The sequence below is a fragment of the Mobula birostris genome, chromosome 8, assembly GCF_030028105.1.
Source record: "Mobula birostris isolate sMobBir1 chromosome 8, sMobBir1.hap1, whole genome shotgun sequence".
Taxonomy (NCBI): domain Eukaryota; kingdom Metazoa; phylum Chordata; class Chondrichthyes; order Myliobatiformes; family Myliobatidae; genus Mobula; species Mobula birostris.
The window spans coordinates 129,227,077-129,245,407 of NC_092377.1; the positions used below are offsets into that span (position 1 = coordinate 129,227,077).

The 18,331-nt window shown below is 46.4% G+C and overlaps 1 protein-coding gene across 1 annotated transcript in view; it reads left to right on the forward strand.

Moving 5' to 3' along the window:
* Positions 1 to 3,503: 3,503 nt before the first annotated feature.
* LOC140201698 (TYRO protein tyrosine kinase-binding protein-like) overlaps positions 3,504 to 18,331 on the forward strand; it is a 45,222-nt gene continuing 30,394 nt past the window's right edge. The window contains exons 1-2 of the mRNA XM_072266246.1: positions 3,504 to 3,650; positions 17,214 to 17,234. Of these exons, the coding sequence (XP_072122347.1) occupies positions 3,602 to 3,650; positions 17,214 to 17,234 (70 nt within the window). The 5' untranslated portion in view covers positions 3,504 to 3,601. The remainder of the gene's footprint in view (positions 3,651 to 17,213; positions 17,235 to 18,331) is intronic.

Consider the following 18,331-nt stretch of genomic DNA (forward strand, 5'->3'; position numbering starts at 1 on the left):
GTGGGATTCCCTGTGAGGTGGGTATGTATGTGTGTTGTGTGTTTGCTGGGGAGGGGTTGTACGCCCCATAATTCCAGTTTCCTTCCACATTCCAATGATGAGCAGAATGGCTCTGTGAATCCCCCTCTAATGTGTGTGGGTGAAGGGTAGAATTGGGGGTGGGGTAGTGTTGAGGCTCCTTATGACAATCAGCCTGGGCTAGAGAGACTTGTTCTCCTTTGGGCTAGCATCGCAGCACTGGGCCAAAGGGCCTCCCTGTCATTATAAGTTGGGTGGACGTAGGTCTGAGGAGGGTGAAGAGCAGAGGGGGAATGTTTCCACTCAGAGTGACCATTTCACTTGTGGGGGAGCTTTGACCGAGGGGGGAGGGTTTCAAGACTAAAGATGCGGCCACAGAGGGGCGGGGTGATTCTCTGCAATTCCCAACAGCCCAGAGTTGTGCAGGTCCAACATTGATTTAATTTAGTTTGGGATACAGCACTGAACAGGTCTTTCCAGCCCAGCAGCCAGTTTAAGCCTAGTCTAATCATGGGACAATTTACAATGACCAACTAACCTACTAACTGGTACAACTGTGGAATTTGGGAGGAAACCTACGCACACATGGGAACAATGTACGGAACTGAAATCTGAACTCCGATACCCCGAGCTGTTGTAGTGCAGTGCTAACCACTACGCTACCATAGTGCCCTATAATCCATAAACATGTTTGGCTCGTAACTTTGTATTTCTTTGTTCTATCGTGAGTGTCTGCAAGAGAGTGAATCTCATGGAGGTTTACAATATGAACTTTGATCATAAATTTACTTTGGCTTTCAAATCTTTTCTATCCATTGCAGCTGACCAACCACGTTATCTGGCAGATCGTTCCATGTACAGACCATCCACTCGGTTGACCCTCAGCTTCCCTTTAAACCTTTCCAATTTCACCTTAAACCTGTGCCCTTTAGTTCTTAATTCCTCTACGCTAGGGAAAAGAATGTGTCCACTGCCCCTCATAATGTTATAAACCTCGTTTTCCATAAGCTTGCTTTAGGTCGCATCTGGAAATTCCAGTTGGCGGACAATTTCCCTCCACGCCACTCTGATGTATTGGGAAATCATGTCCTTGGCAGATTACAGCACTGGTTTGCCTTTGCCTTCTACCGGGTGTGTTTAAAGAGGACGCCACCTCTTGCAGTGGATGACTAGGACATCTAAGTGCCTTGTCGTGCTCTTAGCGCTCCACCGACACCTGCTGGCCTGCCTTCTTGACTGTTGGAGCATTAATCGGTCTCCTCCGCTCCATCTGCCAGGGCCAGACATCACACGCTGGGATAGGCAGATCCCCCACTTCACAGAGGGTCGAAGAACTGTCGACTACCCTCACCTGGTTTGGCCCGTCTGCCGAGAAGGTTTGCTGGGGTGTGGCCGCTGCGCGTGTTACAGCTACTTGGAGCCACAGGTGAGAGCTGAGCGCCAGGTGGGGACCAAACGTGGACGAGCTGTCCTAAAGAGGGCACGACAGGCTCCCCACCAGAGGTGCTACCCCTCCCTAGACACCCCATACACCTCTTACCATAAGGCCATAAGATATAGGAGCAGAATTAGACCAATTTAGAATTAGAAGAGTAGACAGATGAAGGGTCCCGGTCCGAAACGTCGACTGTTTACTCTTTTCCATAGATGCTGCCTGGCCTGCTGCGTTCCTCCAGCATTTTTTGTGTGTTACTATAACGACCTTGTGCTTCTTACAACAGTCTCTAATCTCTCTACAAATTTGTTCCTCTAAACCCCACAGTCTGCTGGGAGGTTTGTAGGTTTTCCACCCTTTGTCATTGGTACCTACATGTACCAATTCTCACCCTCCTACTTTAGAATACTGGGGACCCGATCTGAGATGTCCTGGACCCTGGCACCCGGGAGGGAATATACCATCCAGGAATCTTGTTCTCATCAACACAGCCTCTTTTCTGTTCCCCGAACTGACAAATCCCCTATCACCAAAGCCAGAGATCTGACTGCTGTGCCCGCTAGGTCATCACTCCAAAGGTATCCAAAATAGTATACCTGTTGTTGAAACGGATGGCTACAGGGGTACTCTGCCTTTCCCCTTCCTGATTGTCAGCCAGTCTCTGTCCTGCAGCTGGATGCACTTCTCACTAGTGAAGTCATCAGGGACACTGGAGGTCTCCCTGCCTTTCCTCATGGCACAAGAGGAGCATTCAGCTCTCCTGCCTGGCATCCCTCCTGTTCTAACTGTGCAAATATAAAGAAGGAAGCAATAAATAAACCGGAAAAATATTCAACCAACACACATCAAAGTTGCTGGTGAACACAGCAGGCCAGGCAGCATCTCTAGGAAGAGGTACAGTCGACATTTCAGGACGAAACCCTTCGTCAGGACTAACTGAAGGAAGAGTTAGTAAGAGATATATTCAACCTACAGCTTTTTTGCCTTCTCTCTCACAAGCCTCTCCTCGCTGAAACCTCGAAGAGCTAAAACCTCAAATAACCACTCTTAACACTGTCCGCTCCAATCGAGGATGATGAATCTGTGAAATCCATTGCCACAGACTGCTGTGAAGTCCAAGTCATTAACAGCAGAGTTTGATCATTTTTTAAATCAATAGGGGCATCAGGTTATAGGGAGAAGGCAAGAGAATGGGGATGAGGGGAAAAATAAATCAGCTACGATTGAATCGTGGACAGACTCGACGGGCCGAATAGCCTGATTCTGCTCCCCATGTCTTATGACCTTTATAGTCAAGCAAAAATTGAGTTTGTCGAAACAGCGTTCTCTATCAATAATTGGGAATAATGTGGTCACTGGGTGTGAGATGCGTTCAGGACTGCTGTTCTTGGGCGGGTGTGTCCTGTTCCCTGCTCCACTGCCTCGGTAATCACCAGGGAAGGTCTTTCAGTTTATCTGGGGGGGTCTATGGTGAAGCGAGTCTCAGGGTCATAGTATACAAGTCCCCTGAGAATGGGGGCAAAAGAGTACCCAACGTTGCCCTCATCCTGATTACCGCATGTGGTGTGTGGATTCAAAGTTGGTGGGTACCAAGTATCGCAGAGGTTCTCTCTGTCGGTGGTGTTGCCAGCAATGGGTGGCCCCAGTCATCTGGACATTGTCGTACTTCCCCTTTATGGAAGAGTTCATCCAGACCAAAACCTTTGACCACAGGTCCATCGGTCGGTGGTCAGCATGCAGCATCCCGCAGACTCTGCGCCATAGGGCTTGGTGGGGATCGTGGAGCAGCTCCTCAGCAAACGGTCCAAACGTTAACAGGACTAGAATGTAAAGGTTACACGCAGTTTCGTCTTTGATATATCTGTTTTAATGCAAATAAAGTCTATTTTGCAAATATAAAAATATCCCGGCGAAGAGCGAAATGGGGTCCCGGTACGTTTAGGCAGCGGGAAACGGGCCCCGGTGGGCTTAGGGAGTTTATGCTAGCCTTGGATTTCCCCGCAGTTGGGAAAGGAGAAGTTAGTTGCCGAGGCTGACAGTCTCCGCCCAGGACTTCCTTTGTGTGCTCTGTGACTTGCACAGAGCCGGACCGCTGACTATTCTGCCTGAAACCTCGGTCAAGCAACGGCGACGATCGAGTTCACCGTCATGTTAAGGACCAGCTTCCCAGTCCTGGTTATCTTCTCCACCCTTCTGGGTAAGGTCATTCCTTCCTGTATGATATCCTTCTCCATCTCTGTGATTCTGTCTGTCCCCTACATCCCTCCCTGTTTCTGTAACCCCTTCCGGCTCCTACATCCCTCCCTGTTTCTGTAACCCCTTCCGGCCCCTACATCCCTCCCTGTTTCTGTAACCCCTTCCAGCCCCTACACCCCTCCCAGTCTCTGTAAACCCCTCTGGCCTCTACATTCCTCCCTGTTTCTGTAACCCCTCCCGGCACCTACACCCCTCCCAGTCTCTGTCAACCCCTCCGGCCCCTACATCCCTTGCTGTTTCTGTAACCCCTTCTGGTCCCTACATCTCTCCCTGTTTCTGTAACCCCTTCTGGCCCATACACCCCTCCCAGTCTCTGTAAACCCCTTCTGGCCCCTACATCCCTCCCAGTCTCTGTAAACCCTTCTGGCCCCTACATCCCTCCCAGTCTCTGTAAACCCCTCCGGCCCCTACGTCCCTCCCTTTTTCTGTAACCCCTTCTGGCCCCAACATCCCTCCCAACACCTACACCCCTCCCAGTCTCTGTCCACCCCTCCGGCCCCTACATCCCTCCCTCTTTCTGTAACCCCTTCTGGCCCCTACACCCCTCCCAGTCTCTGTAACACCTCTGGCTCCTACACCCCTCCCAGTCTCTGTCAACCCCTCTGGCCCCTACATCCCTCCCGGCACCTACACCCCTCTCAGTTTCTGTCAACTCCTCCGGCCCCTACATCCCTCCCTGTTTCTGTAACCCCTTTCGGCCCCTACACCCCTTCCTGTCTCTGTAAACCCCTCCAGCCCCTACGTCCCTCCCTGTTTCTGTAACCCCTTCTGGCCCCAACATCCCTCCCGGCACCTACACCCCTCCCAGTCTCTGTCAACCCCTCCGGCCCCTACATCCCTCCCTCTTTCTGTAACCCCTTCTGGCCCCTACATCTCTCCCTGTTTCTGTAACCCCTTCCGGCCCCTACACCCCTCCCAGTCTCTATAAACACCTCTGGCTCCTACATCTCTCCTGGCACCTACACCCCTCCCAGTCTCTGTCAACCCCTCTGGCCCCTACATCCCTCCCGGCACCTACACCCCTCCCAGTCTCTGTCAACCCCTCTGGCCCCTACATCCCTCCCGGCACCTACACCCCTCTCAGTCTCTGTCAACCCCTCTGGCCCCTACATCCCTCCCGGCACCTACACCCCTCTCAGTCTCTGTCAACCCCTCCGGCGCCTACATCCCTCCCTGTTTCTGTAACCCCTTTCGGCCCCTAAACCCCTCCAGCCCCTACACCCCTCCCAGTCTCTGTAAACCCCTTCTGGCCCCTACATCCCTCCCGGCACCTACACCCCTCCCGGTCTCCGTGGCCCCTACACTCTTCCCTAACAAATGACCCCATTACTCCTTTGTTAACAGTTGTGTCTTTACACCTCCTTCCTTCACTCTCTTCACTCCTCGACCTCCTCCCTTACAACCCTCCCTCGATGACTGAAAGTTGGAATGTCAGTTCAATTATCTTCTGATAGATCTGTGCCAGAACTGAATGAGACCACTGAGCCCTCCCAGGAGAAGCAACAGTGGCCGTGCCTCTGGCACTGAGTCTGGCCCTGTGGCTCAGAAGGGTAGGGAACCGAAGAGGATGGCAGCAGTAATAGGAGACACTATAGTCAGGGGGACAGACAGGCGATTCTAAAAAGAAGCAAGGATGGTAGTTTGCCTTCCAGGTGCCAGGGTTTGTGATGTTTCTGGGTGTGTCCACAATATCCTGAAAGCAGAGGGTGAGCAGCCAGTACATATTGTTACCGACAACATAGGTAGAAAAAGGGTGGAGGTCCTGAAAGCAGAATACAGGGAGTTAGGAAAGAAGCTGAGAAGCAGTATCTCAAAGGTAGTAATCTCGGGATACAATGAGGATAGGAATAGAATGAGGTGGCAGATAAATGTGTGGCTGGAGAATTGGAGTAGGGGGCAGGGATTCAGACTTCTGGATAATTGGGACCTCTTGTGGGGCAGGTGGGAACTATACAAAAGGGACAGGTTGCACTTGAATCTGAGGGGGACCAATAGTTTTACTAGAGCTCTTGGGAGTGGTTTAAACTAATATGGCAGGGGGATGGGAACCAACATGATAGAGCTGAGGATGAACCAGCAGGTTTGCAGGTAGACGACATAACATAAGGAAGGACAAGTCAATGACTGGGTACAAATGCCGACAGAACGAAGAGTTAAAATGTAGCACAGAGGCAAAATTCAAAAGGGTGAAGAAAGCAAGACTGAAGGTGCTGTATTTTAAGAATAAGGTCGACAAACTCATGGCGCCATTAGAGATCAGTTAGTATGACGTTGTGATCATCACTGAGTCATAGCTGAAAGAAGGCCGTAGTTGGGAGTTTAACATTAAAGGATATACTTAGTATCGAAGGGACAGGCAGGAAGGTATTGGTGGTGTTGTGGTGTTGCTGGTAAGAGATGGAACTACATCTTTAGAAAGAGGTAACATAGGGTCAGAGGATGTTGAATCTTGTGGGTGGAGTTAAGGAACTGCAAGGATAAAAAATAAACATAATGGGAATTATATTTAGGCCTCCAAATAGTAGCCAAGATGTGGGGTTGAGATTGCAAAGGGAGCTGGAAACGGCACTTAATAAGGATAATGTCACAATTGTAATGGGGGACTTCAATATGCAAGGGGATTGGGAAAATCAGATTGGAGTTGGATCGCAAGAAAGAGAATTTGTTTAATGCCTACGAGATGGCTTTTTAGAGCAGCTTGTGCTTGAGCCTACTTGGGGAAAGTCTATCTTGGATTGGGTGTTGTGTAATAACCCAGATCTTATTAAGGAGCTTAATGTAAAGGCACCCTTAGGAGGCAGTGATCATAATATGCTCATAATCATAAGTCACATGCTGGCGGGGATGACAGCAGAACTGAGGTGGCTGAAGTTTCTGGGAATAGTTCACAAGGCTGAGGATAGATCTGTCCCACAGAAGTGGCGGGGTAGGCAACTGTGGCTGACAAGAGAAGTTGGGTTAAAAGCCAAGGAAAGAGCATATAAGGTAGCAAAAGTGAGTGGGAAGTTGGATTATTGGGAAGCTATTAAAATCAAACAGAAGACAACTAAAAAAGCTATTAGAAGGAAAAGATGAAATGAGGGCAAACTAACCAATAATATAAAGCAGGATACCAAAAGTTTCTTCAGATATATAAAGCGTAAAAGGAAGGTGAGAGTTGATATTGAACCACTGGAAAATGATGCTGGTGAGAGTACAAAGAAATGGCAGATGAATTGAATGGGTATTTTGCATCAGTCTCCACTGTGGAAGACACTAGCTATATGCCAGTGGTCCATAAATGTCAGGGAGCAGGAGTGAGTGCTGTTGCTATTACAAAGGAAAAAGTGCATGGCAAACTCAATTTTCTTAAGGTGGTTAAGTCACCTGGACCAGATGGACTACATCCTAGAGTCCTGAGAGAGGTTGCTGAAGAGATAACGGATGCATTGGTCGTGATCTTTCAAGGATCACTTGATTCTGACACAGTCCTGGAGGACTACAAATGTCACTCCACTCTTGTAAGAAGGGAGGAAGCAAAAGAAAATAAATTATAGGCCAGTTAGCCTAACCTCAGTGGTTGGGAAAGTGTTGGAATCCACTATTAAGGATGAGGTCTTGGGGTACTTGATAAAATAAGTCAAATTCAGCATGGTTTCTATAAAGGGAAATCTTGCCTGTTCGAGTTCTTTGAGGAATTAACAAGCAGGGTTGACAAAGGAGAGGAAGTGGATGTTATTTACTTGGATTTTCAGAAGGTGTTTGATAAGCTGCCACACTTGAGGCTGCTTAACAAGATAAAATCCTATGGTGTTACAGGAAAGATACTGGCATGGATACTGACAGGAGGCAGTGAGTGGGAATAAAGGGGGCCTTTTCTGGTTGGCTGCCAGTAACTGTGGTGTTCCTCAGGGATCAGTATTGAGACTGCTACTTTTCACATTGTCAGTGATTTCGATAATAGAATTGATGGCTTTCTGGCAAAGTTTACGGATGACATGAAGACAGGTGAAGGGATAGGTAGTGCTGAGGAAGCAATGCGATTGCAGAAGGACTTAGACAACTTGGAAGAATGGGCAAAAAAAGTGGCAGATAGAATGCAGTGTTGGGAAATGTATGATAATGCATTTTGGTAAAAGAAAAGTAGTGCAGACTATTATCTAAATGGGGAGAAGGCTCAAACATCAGAGAGGGACTTAGGAGTCCTCATGCAAGATGCATAGAAGATTAATCTACAGGTTGAGTCTGTGGTAAAGAAGGAAATGCGATGTTGGCATTTATTTCAAGGGGAATAGAATATAAAAGCAAGGAGATAATGCTGAGGCACTAGTCAAGATACACTTGGAGTATTGTCAACTGTTTTGGATTGATCTGATATGTCAACAAATACACTCAAAAACTTCTATAGATGTACCATGGAGAGCATTCTGACAGGCTGCATCACTGTCTGGTATGGATGGGCTACTGCACAGGACCGAAAGAAGCTGCAGAGGGTCGTAAATTTAGTTGGCTTCATCTTGGGTACTAGCCTACAAAATACCCAGGACATCTTCAAGGATTATTATTTCTGTTTTTTTGCACAATTTTTAATCTATTCAATATACATATACTGTAATTGATTTACTAATGTATTTATTATTATTTTATTTTGATTTTTTTCTTCTGTATTATGTATTGCATTGAAATTGAACTGCTGCTGCTAAGTTAACAAATTTCACATCACATGCCAGTGATAATAAACCTGATTCTGATTCATGTCTCAGAAAGGACGTGTTGTCATTAGAAAGAATCCAGAGGAGGTTCACATCGATGATTCCAGGAGTGAAGGGGTTGGCATATAGAAGATAGAAAACCTACAGCACAATACAGACCCTTCAGCCCACAAAGCTGTGCCAAACATGTCCATACTTTAGAAATTACTAGGGTTCCCCATAGCACTCTATTTTTCTATGCTCCATGTACCTATCCAGGAGTCATTTAAAAGACCTTATCGTATCCACCTCCACCATCACTGGTAGCCTTTTTCATGCACTCACCACTCTCTGTGTAAAAAAACTTACACCTGACATCTCCTCTGTACCTACTTCCAAGCACCTTAAAACTGTGCCCTCTCATGCTAGCCATTTCAGCCCTGGAGAAAAGCCTCTGACTATCCACACGATCAATGCCTCTCATCATCTTATACACCTCAATCAGGTCACCTCTCATCGTCCATCGCTCCAAGGAGAAAAGGCTGAGTTCACACAACCTATTGTCATAAGGCATACTCCCCAATCCAGGCAACGTTCTTGTAAATCTCCTCTACACCCTTTCTATAGTTTCCATGTCCTTCCTGTAGTGAGGTGACCAGAACTGAGCACAGTACTCCAAGTGGGGTCTGACCAGGGTCCTTATAGCTGCAACATTACCTCTCGGCTCCTAAACTCAATCCCATGGTTGATGAAGGCCAATGCACCGTATGCTTTTTTAACCACAGAGTCAACGTGCACAGCAGCTTTGAGTGTCCTATGGACTTGGACCCCAAGATCCCTCTGATCCTCCACACTGCCAAGCCTTACCATTAATACTATATTCTGTCATCATATTTGACCTACCAAATGAACCATCTCACAGTTATCTGGGTTGTACTCCATCTGCCACTTCTCAGCCCAGTTTTGCATCCTATCAATGTCCAACTGTAACCTCTGACAGCCCTCCACACTATCCACAACACCCCCAAACTTTGTGTCATCAGCAAATTTACTAATGCATCCTCCACTTCTTCATCCAGGTCATTTATAAAAATCACAAAGAGTAGGGTTCCCAGAACAGATCCCTGAGGCACACCACTGGTGACCGATCTCCATGCAGAATATGATCCATCTACAACCACTCTTTGCTTTCTGTGGGCAAGCCAATTCTGGATCCACAAAGCAATGTCCCCTTGGGTCCCATTCCTCCTTACTTTCTCAATAATCCTTGCATGGGGTACCTTACCAAATGCCTTGCTGAAATCCATATACACTACATCTACTGCTCTACCTTCATCAATGTGTTTAGTCACATCCTCAAAAAATTCAATCAGGCTCATAAGGCACGACATTCGAATCATATTTTGCCTCTCCAAATGTTCATAAATCCTGCCTCTCAGGATCTTTTCCATCAACTTACCAACCACTGAAGTAAATCTATAATTTATTGGGCTATCTCTACTCCTTTTTTTGTGTAAGGGAACAACATCTGCAACCCTCTAATCCTCTGGAACCTCTCCTGTCCCCATTGATGATGCAAAGATCATCGCCAGAGACTCAGCAATCTCCTCCTTCACCTCCCACAGTAGCCTGAGGTACATCTTATCCGGTCCCAGTAACTTATTCAACTTGATACTTTCCAAAAGCTCCAGCACATCGTCTTTCTTATATCTATAGGCTCAAGCTTTTCAGTCCACTGTAAGTCATCCCTGCAATCGCCAAGATCCTTTTCCGTAGTGAATGCTGAAGCAAAGTATTCATTAAGTACCTCAGCTCTCTCCTCCAGTTCCATACACATTTTTCCACTGTCATGTTTGATTGGTCCAATTTTCTCACATCTTATCCTCTTGCTCTTCACATACTTGTAGAATGCCTTGGGGTTTTCCTTAATCCTGTTTGCCAAGGCCTTCTCATGTTCCCTTCTGGCTCTCCTAATTTCATTCTTAAACTCCTTCCTGCTAGCCTTATAATCTCCTAGATCTCTACCGTTACCTAGTTTTTTGAATCTTTCATAAGCTTTTCTTTTCTTCTTGACTAGATTTACAACAGCCTTTGTATACCTCAGTTCCTGTACCCTACCATCCTTTCCCGTCTCATTGGAACATGCCTATGAAGAATGCCACACAAATATCCCCTGAACATTTGCCACATTTCTGCTGTACGTTTCCCCGAGAGCATCTGTTCCCAATTTATGCTTCAAAGTTCCTGCCTGTTAGCCTCATATTTCCCCTACTCCAATTAAATGCTTTCCTAAGTTGTCTGCTCCTATCCCTCTGTGGTGAAGGAGATAGAATTGTGATCCATAATGCTCTCCCACTGAGAGATTTGACACCTGACCAGATTCAAGTACAGCCTCTCCTCTTGTAGGCTTATCTACGTATTATGTCAAGAAACCTTCCTGAACATACCTAACAAACTCCACGCCATCTATACCCCTCGCTCTCGGGAGATGCCAATCAGCATTAGGGAAATTAAAATCTCCCACCACGACAACCCTGTTATTATTACACCTTCCAAAATCTGTCTCCCTATCTGCTCCTTGATGTCCCTGTTACTATTGTGTGGTCTATAAAAAACACCCAGTAGAGTTATTGACCCCTTCCCGTTCCTAACTTCCACCCACAGAGACTCTGTAGACAACCCCTCCATGACTTCCCCCTTTTCTGCAGCTGTGACACTATTTCTGATCATCAGTCCCATGCCCCACCTCTTTTGCTTCCCTCCCTGTCCTTTCTGACACATCTAAAGCCTGGCACTCTAAGTAACCATTCCTGCTCCTCAGCCATCCAAGTCTCTGTAATGGCCACAACATTGTAGCGTGGATCAAGTACTGATCCATGCTCTGAGCTCATCCTCTTTGTTCATAATACTCCTTGCATTAAAGTCGATACATCTCAAACCAACTGAGCGTGTCCCTTCTCTAACACCTGCCTATCCTCCCTCTCACACTGTCTCCAAGCTTTCTCTATTTGTGAGTCAACCGCCTCTTCCTCAGTTTCTTCAGTTCGGCTCCCACCCCCCAGCAATTCTAGTTTAAACTCTCCTTAATAGCTGTAGCAAACCTCTCCACCAGGATATTGGTCCCCCTTGGATTCAAGTGCAACCGGTCCTTTTTGTACAGGTCACACTTGCCCCCAAAGAGGTCCCAATGATCCAGAATGAGGAGCGTTAGGCAGCTTTGGACCTGTACCCAATGGAATTTAGAAGAATGTGGGGGAGGATCTCATTGAAACCTACTGAATGTTGAAGGGACTACCTAAGGTGGATGTGGAGAGGATGTTTCCTATGGAGGGGGTATCCAGAACAAGAGGGCACAGCCTCAAAATTGAGGGGCAACCTTTTAGAACAGGGGTAAGGAGACTTTTTTTTTGGCCAGAGAGTAGTGAATCTGTGAAATGCTTTGCCACAGACTGTGGTGGAGGCCAAGTCCATGGGTACACTTAAGGCAGAAGTTGATAGTTTCCTGATTGGTCAGGGCATCACAGGATATGGAGAGACAGCAGGTGTATGGGGTTGAGTGGGATCTGGGATCACTCATGATTTTATGGGCTGAATGGCCAAATTCTGCTCCTATGTCTCACGATCTCCCTAAGGGTCCTGCAGGTGACTTAATGATCCCTAAAGCTCACAATTGTTATGCTACTGTAGTCACAGAGGTTAGGACTTAGTGACCAGAGAACTGTGGTCAGTTACCCAGTGGTTTGATACCATCAGCACATTGGTTTGAGAGCAGAAGGGAGAGAAGAAGTACTGAAAACAGGAGATGTCAAAACTGACTCCGATCAGTTCCACACAATTTGTGCAATTTATACACTTCCCCTTCTCCCTCACAGACTCTGCCTCCTCTTGGTCTCACCCCGGGGGTGTGTGATGGGACGGTGCGGAGGGAGCTTCACTCTGTCTCTGACCCCGGGGGTGTGTGATGGGATGGTGCAGAGGGAGCTTCACTCTGTGTCTGACCCCGGGGGTGTGTGATGGGACAGTGTGGAGAGAGCTTCACTCTGTGTCTGACCCTGGGAGTGTGTGATGGGACAGTGTGGAGGGAGCTTCACTCTGTGTCTGACCCCGGGGGTGTGTGATGGGACGGTGTGGAGGGAGCTTCACTCTGTGTCTCACCCCAGGGGTGTGTGATGGGACAGTGTGGAGGGAGCTTCACTCTGTGTCTGACCCTGGGAGTGTGTGATGGGACGGTGTGGAGGGAGATTCACCCTGTGTCTGACCCCGGGAGTGTGTGATGGGACAGTGTGGAGGGAGCTTCACTCTGTGTCTGACCCCGGGGGTGTGTGATGGGACAGTGTGGAGGGAGCTTCACTCTGTGTCTGACCCCGGGGGTGTGTGATGGGACAGTGTGGAGGGAGTTTCACTCTGTGTCCGTCCTGTATTCCATGAGTCAATCTGAAACTACAATGTTCAGTGTGTCATATCTGAACGTTTTGGGTGGTACTGTATATGGTTGAAATAGGGTTTTGAATTCAGAGCAATTTTTTTTAAGAGATGAGGAAATGTGTGAAAAACTGGTTATGGAAATGGAGGAGAGGAGAATTAAATTTATTTAAGACTGGCTGTACATTGGTGGCATCACTACAATCCATTCCTTTCTCACCCATTGCCCCAGAAGGGCCAGAATTCCTCAAACATACAGCACGGAAACAGGTCCTTCAGGTCATCTCATCCACATTGTCTACCAGAGCTGGTCCCTGTAAACCTTTCCTATCCATGTAATTGCCAAAGTGTCTTTTAAATGCTGTGAATGCACCTACCTCAACCACTTCCTCTGGCATACACCCACCATCCTCTGAGTGAAGAAGTTGCCCCTCAGGATCCTGTTAAAGCCCTCCCCTCTCACCTTAAACCTAATCCCCCAACCTTGGGAAGCAGATTACCCACCTTCTCCCTAACTATGCCCCCGTGATTTTATACACATCTATCAGATCACCCCTCTTTCTCCAACACTCCAATAAATAAAGTCCTGACCTCTTTCCATAACTCAAGTCCTGCAACATCTTTGTAAATTCCCTTTGCACTCTTTCCAGCTTGTTGGTTGTCTGTTGTATCCAACAATGACAGTGTTTTTTTAAAAATGAACAAGCTGTTTCACTGGGGCAGTTCTCTTGACCTCTGACAACTGTGTCTAGTGGTATGAGTAATCATCTTCCTTGGTTCCAGCTTAATACAAATCTTTCCAGTCTTAAAGTCCTTCCAGTTTAATTTCTGGATATTTACCCCTTCAAACCTTTACCCTCATCTTAAACCTGCCTTCGAGTTTTAAACTGCTGTGTACAGTGTGGAGGGTTGTCAAAGGATGCAGTGGGATATAGAACATTTACAGATATGGGCAGATGTGAGGTGCTGGCAAGTGTGAGGTGTTGCACTGTGTGAGATCGAAGGATTGTTGATGATAGGACCCTTAACAGTGTTGATATACAGAGAGATCTTGGGGTGCAAGCCCACAACTCCCTGAACGTGGCTGTACAACCAGGGAAGGCGTGTGACACGTTTGCCTTTATTGGTTGCGGCATTGAGTTCCAAGGGTCAATGAATCGCATTGCAGCTTTGTAAAATGCAGGTTAGCTGACTTTTAGAGTATTACATCGAGTTCTGGTCACCCCGTGAAGGATGTGGAGGCTTTGGAGAGGGTATGTGGTATAAGAAGAGGTCGGACAAACAGGTTGTTTTCTCTAGAGCAGCGGAAGCTGAGGGGAGATCTGATAGGAAGTTTATAAGGTCATGAGAAGCACAGAGAGGAGTACTCAGTGACACTCATTTTCCCCTGGGTCAAAATGTCTAATACCAGAGGGCCTGCATTTAAGGGGGGGGGGAGTTGAAAAGTGATGTGAAAGGCAAGGTTTTTTGGAAAAGAAGGGCACAGTGGGTGCCTGGAGTGTGCTGCTGGGGGTGGTGTGGAGGCAGATGTGATAGATAGGCAGATGAACGTTCAGGGAATGGAAGCGTATGGACATTGTGTAGGCAGAAGGAAAGTTCAAATTTCAAAGTAAATTTATTGTGTAATAGTCATCATTCACTTTCCTGTGGGCACAGTAAATACAAAGAAACATGGAAAAACCATACGCAACAAGATGGACAAACAACCAATGTGCAAAAGACAACAAACTGTGCAAATATTTAAAAAAATTAATAGTAAAAATAATAATAATAAATCAACAATAAATATCGACTGTGAATTGTAGGGTCCTTAAAAGTGAGTCCGTTCAGTGTTGGGCTGAGTGAAGTTACCCCCTCTGGTCGAGAGCAAGTTGCATTGAGCATAGTGAAGCAGAGACATTGTGTGGCAAAGGGCCTGTTCCTGTGCTATACTGTTCTGTGTTCTCAACACCCAGGGGCAAACACTGTGACCATTTTCACCCCTTGTGGTTTTACGAACCTCGTCAAGGTCACTCCCAATGATCCCTTTTATTTATTGTGACACAGCACGGAACAGACCCTTCTGGCCCGACGAGCAGCACTGCCCAGCTACCCCCCAATTTAACCCTAGTCTAATCACAGGACAATTTACAGAGCCACACTGCCCAGCTACCCCCCAATTTAACCCTAGTCTAATCACAGGACAATTTACAGAGCCACACTGCCCAGCTACCCCTCAATTTAACCCTAGTCTAATCACAGGACAATTTACAGAGCCACACTGCCCAGCTACCCCCCAATTTAACCCTAGTCTAATCACAGGACAATTTACAGAGCCACACTGCCCAGCTACCCCTCAATTTAACCCTAGTCTAATCACAGGACAATTTATAGAGCCACACTGCCCAGCTACCCCCCAATTTAACCCTCGCCTAATCACAGGACAATTTACAGAGCCACACTGCCCAGCTACCCCTCAGTTTAACCCTAGTCTAATCACAGGACAATTTACAGAGCCACACTGCCCAGCTACCCCCCAATTTAACCCTAGTCTAATCACAGGACAATTTACAGAGCCACACTGCCCAGCTACCCCCCAATTTAACCCTAGTCTAATCACAGGACAATTTACAGAGCCACACTGCCCAGCTACCCCCCAATTTAACCCTAGTCTAATCACAGGACAATTTATAGAGACCAAAAAACCTACCAACCAGTACGTCTTTGGACTGTGGGAGGAAACCAGAGCACCCAGAGGAAACCCACCACTGAATTGTTCCCACAATCTATGGACTCACTTTCAAGGACCTCATCTTGTGTTCTCAGTATTTATTGCTTATTTACTTATTGATTGATTGTTGTATCTTTATTTTTTTTCTCAGCTCAAGCTGGTAAAACCTCAGGTTTGGGCATAGCCAAACACGCTCATTTCTCAGTTACTAGGAACTTTCGGACTATTCTAGTAGTGTTTATAATTGTGGCTTTCTGATGATTTACATAGATATTACTGTGTAGCCCTAATTGTTTAATGCTATTGTGTAGTGACTTTGGGATGTTACCAGTTGCAGATATTACTACTGGGACAACATATACCCTGTTCATGTTCCATAGTCTTTCAATTTCCTCTTTTAATTCAGCATATTTCTGGTGTTTTTCACTTATTGATTTCTGTAAGTTATATGTGTTTGGAATTGTTATATCTATTCAAGTTATTCTTGCTTGTTTATCCTGTATTATTATATCCGGAGAGTTATTATGGATTGTCCTATTGGTTGTAATATAATTCGGATTGGTTGTAATATAATTTGCGGTATTCTGACTCTAAAACTGGATCAGACTTGTATTTATAGTTTATGAGTTTGTGGTTTAAAGCAAGATTTTGGTGAATGATGTTTGCCACTTGATTGTGCCCATATAAGTAATCAGATTGAGTTAAACTACTGCAGGATCCTGTAATGTGTTGGATTGTTTCTGTTTTCTCTTGGTATTTTCTACATTTATCTTCTTGAATTTGTTGGTCTTTTATTCTGTATTTTTGATCATTGTTTGTGTTAACCACATGGTCCTTTATTAGCAGAAGGAACCCTTCTGTTTCTGGGAAGAAGTCTCCAACTCTGAGCCGGGTGTTTGATACTTCCTTGTCGATGTTTAGTCTGCTCAGATCATGGGGATGTCTTCCATTGGTTAACTTTTTCTTCAATAGTGATAATTTCTTCACTTTTCTGGGGTGTGTTCTCATATAAATGTAGTGGTTTGGGTTAGAGTTAGTGTACTGCTTATCAGAATTGCATATGCTGGGGTGGAGTGCAAAAGCTGTTTTTGTTGATGAAAATATATCCTTAAACATTTTTATCTGACTGTTGTGTAGATCTTTAATGTCTGTTATTCCTCTTTGACCTTCTATCCTAGCTATTGTTAATCTAAGCACGTTCGTGTGTACATAATGTTTTCTGAAATTTGTCACTTCAGTTCTTATTTTTGTTTGTAAATTTTCCAAATCATCATCATTTTTTTTGTTAATTTTTGTATTTGCACGGTTTGTTTCCTTATGCAGACTAGTTGTCCGCCTGTTTCTTTGTCTCTATTATTGTTACTGGATTTATTCAGTATGCTTACAAGAAAAAAAATCTCAGGGTTATATATGGTGACATATTTGTAGTTTGGAAACAAAGTAAATTTATATTCTGAAATTTTGGAAAATGAACAGACTCCTTACAGGTATTGTCAGAATTGAACTCTGAACTCCAGTACCGTGAGCTGTAACAGTGTCACATTAACCGCTAAGCTACTGTGGTGCCCCAGAATTCCCAGCAGTTTTGTTGGTTAAATGCTGGAGAAGCAGAGCGGATGGAGGGCATTGTGTGTGAATGGCGACGGTAAAGGGATTGTTGATCTGCCTCTCCCATAACCACTGTGGTTTGATTTCCTTCCAGGGGACGTGACTGCAAATGATGGTGAGTGTCAGTTTTATTTATCACCCGGAAAGCTGTAAATCACCTCCCCAGGCATCGTCTACCCCACCCCCCAAAATCCAGACCTTGTCTCTCTTCCCCTCCCTCCCCCATTAACCCCCGCTGGATTCTACCCTCACCTGCGCGTTAACCCATTCACCGTATCTTTTTGGAAACCCACAGGGAAAATGTGTAAACTTACACACACTATCACACACACACTCTCACACACACCCACTCTCTCTCTCTCTCTCTCTCACACACACACACACACACACACACACACACACACACTCACACTCACACTCTCTCTCACACACTCACACTCTCTCTCACACACACACTCTCGCACGCACGCGCACACACACTCTCTCGCGTGCGCACACACACACACACACACACTTGCACACACACGCACACACTCGCACACACACACACACACACACTCGCACGCACGTGCACACACACTCTCTCGCACACGCACACACACACGCACACACACACAGACACACACACACACACACACACACAGCGTCAGATGTTCGATTCCAACCCACGAGCCAGGAGTCAGTGGCTCGACCCACAGTGTGACTGTGCCAACCCAGAAACAGTGCTACATTTATGTAAGTTAGGGAGTGGTGGAAGAGGCATGAGTTTTAGTGAACCTTACAGAACACTGGTTAGGAGGCAGAGTGAATTTGGCATGCTCCTGTTGACCGACACTGGCCTTACTACAGAAAACATCACGGCTTGGTACTGCTCTGCCCATGACCACAAGAGAGAGAGTTGTGGACACAGCTCAGCACATCACAGAAACCAACCTCCCCTCCATGGACTCTGCCTACATTTCTCTCTGCCTCAGTCAAGCAACCAGCGTAATGAAAGACCCCCCCCCCAAGCCTGACATTCTCTCTCCTCCCCTCTCCCATCAGGCAGAAGATACCAGAGCTTGAGAGTGCAGAGTCCCCAGTCTCAAGGACAGTTTCTACTCCACTGTTATAATGGTCTCCCATTACAATGTGTTGGCGCATGGCCAGGTGGTTAAGGCGTCGGTCTAGTGATCTGAAGGTCGCTAGTTCGAGCCTCAGTTGAGGCAGCAT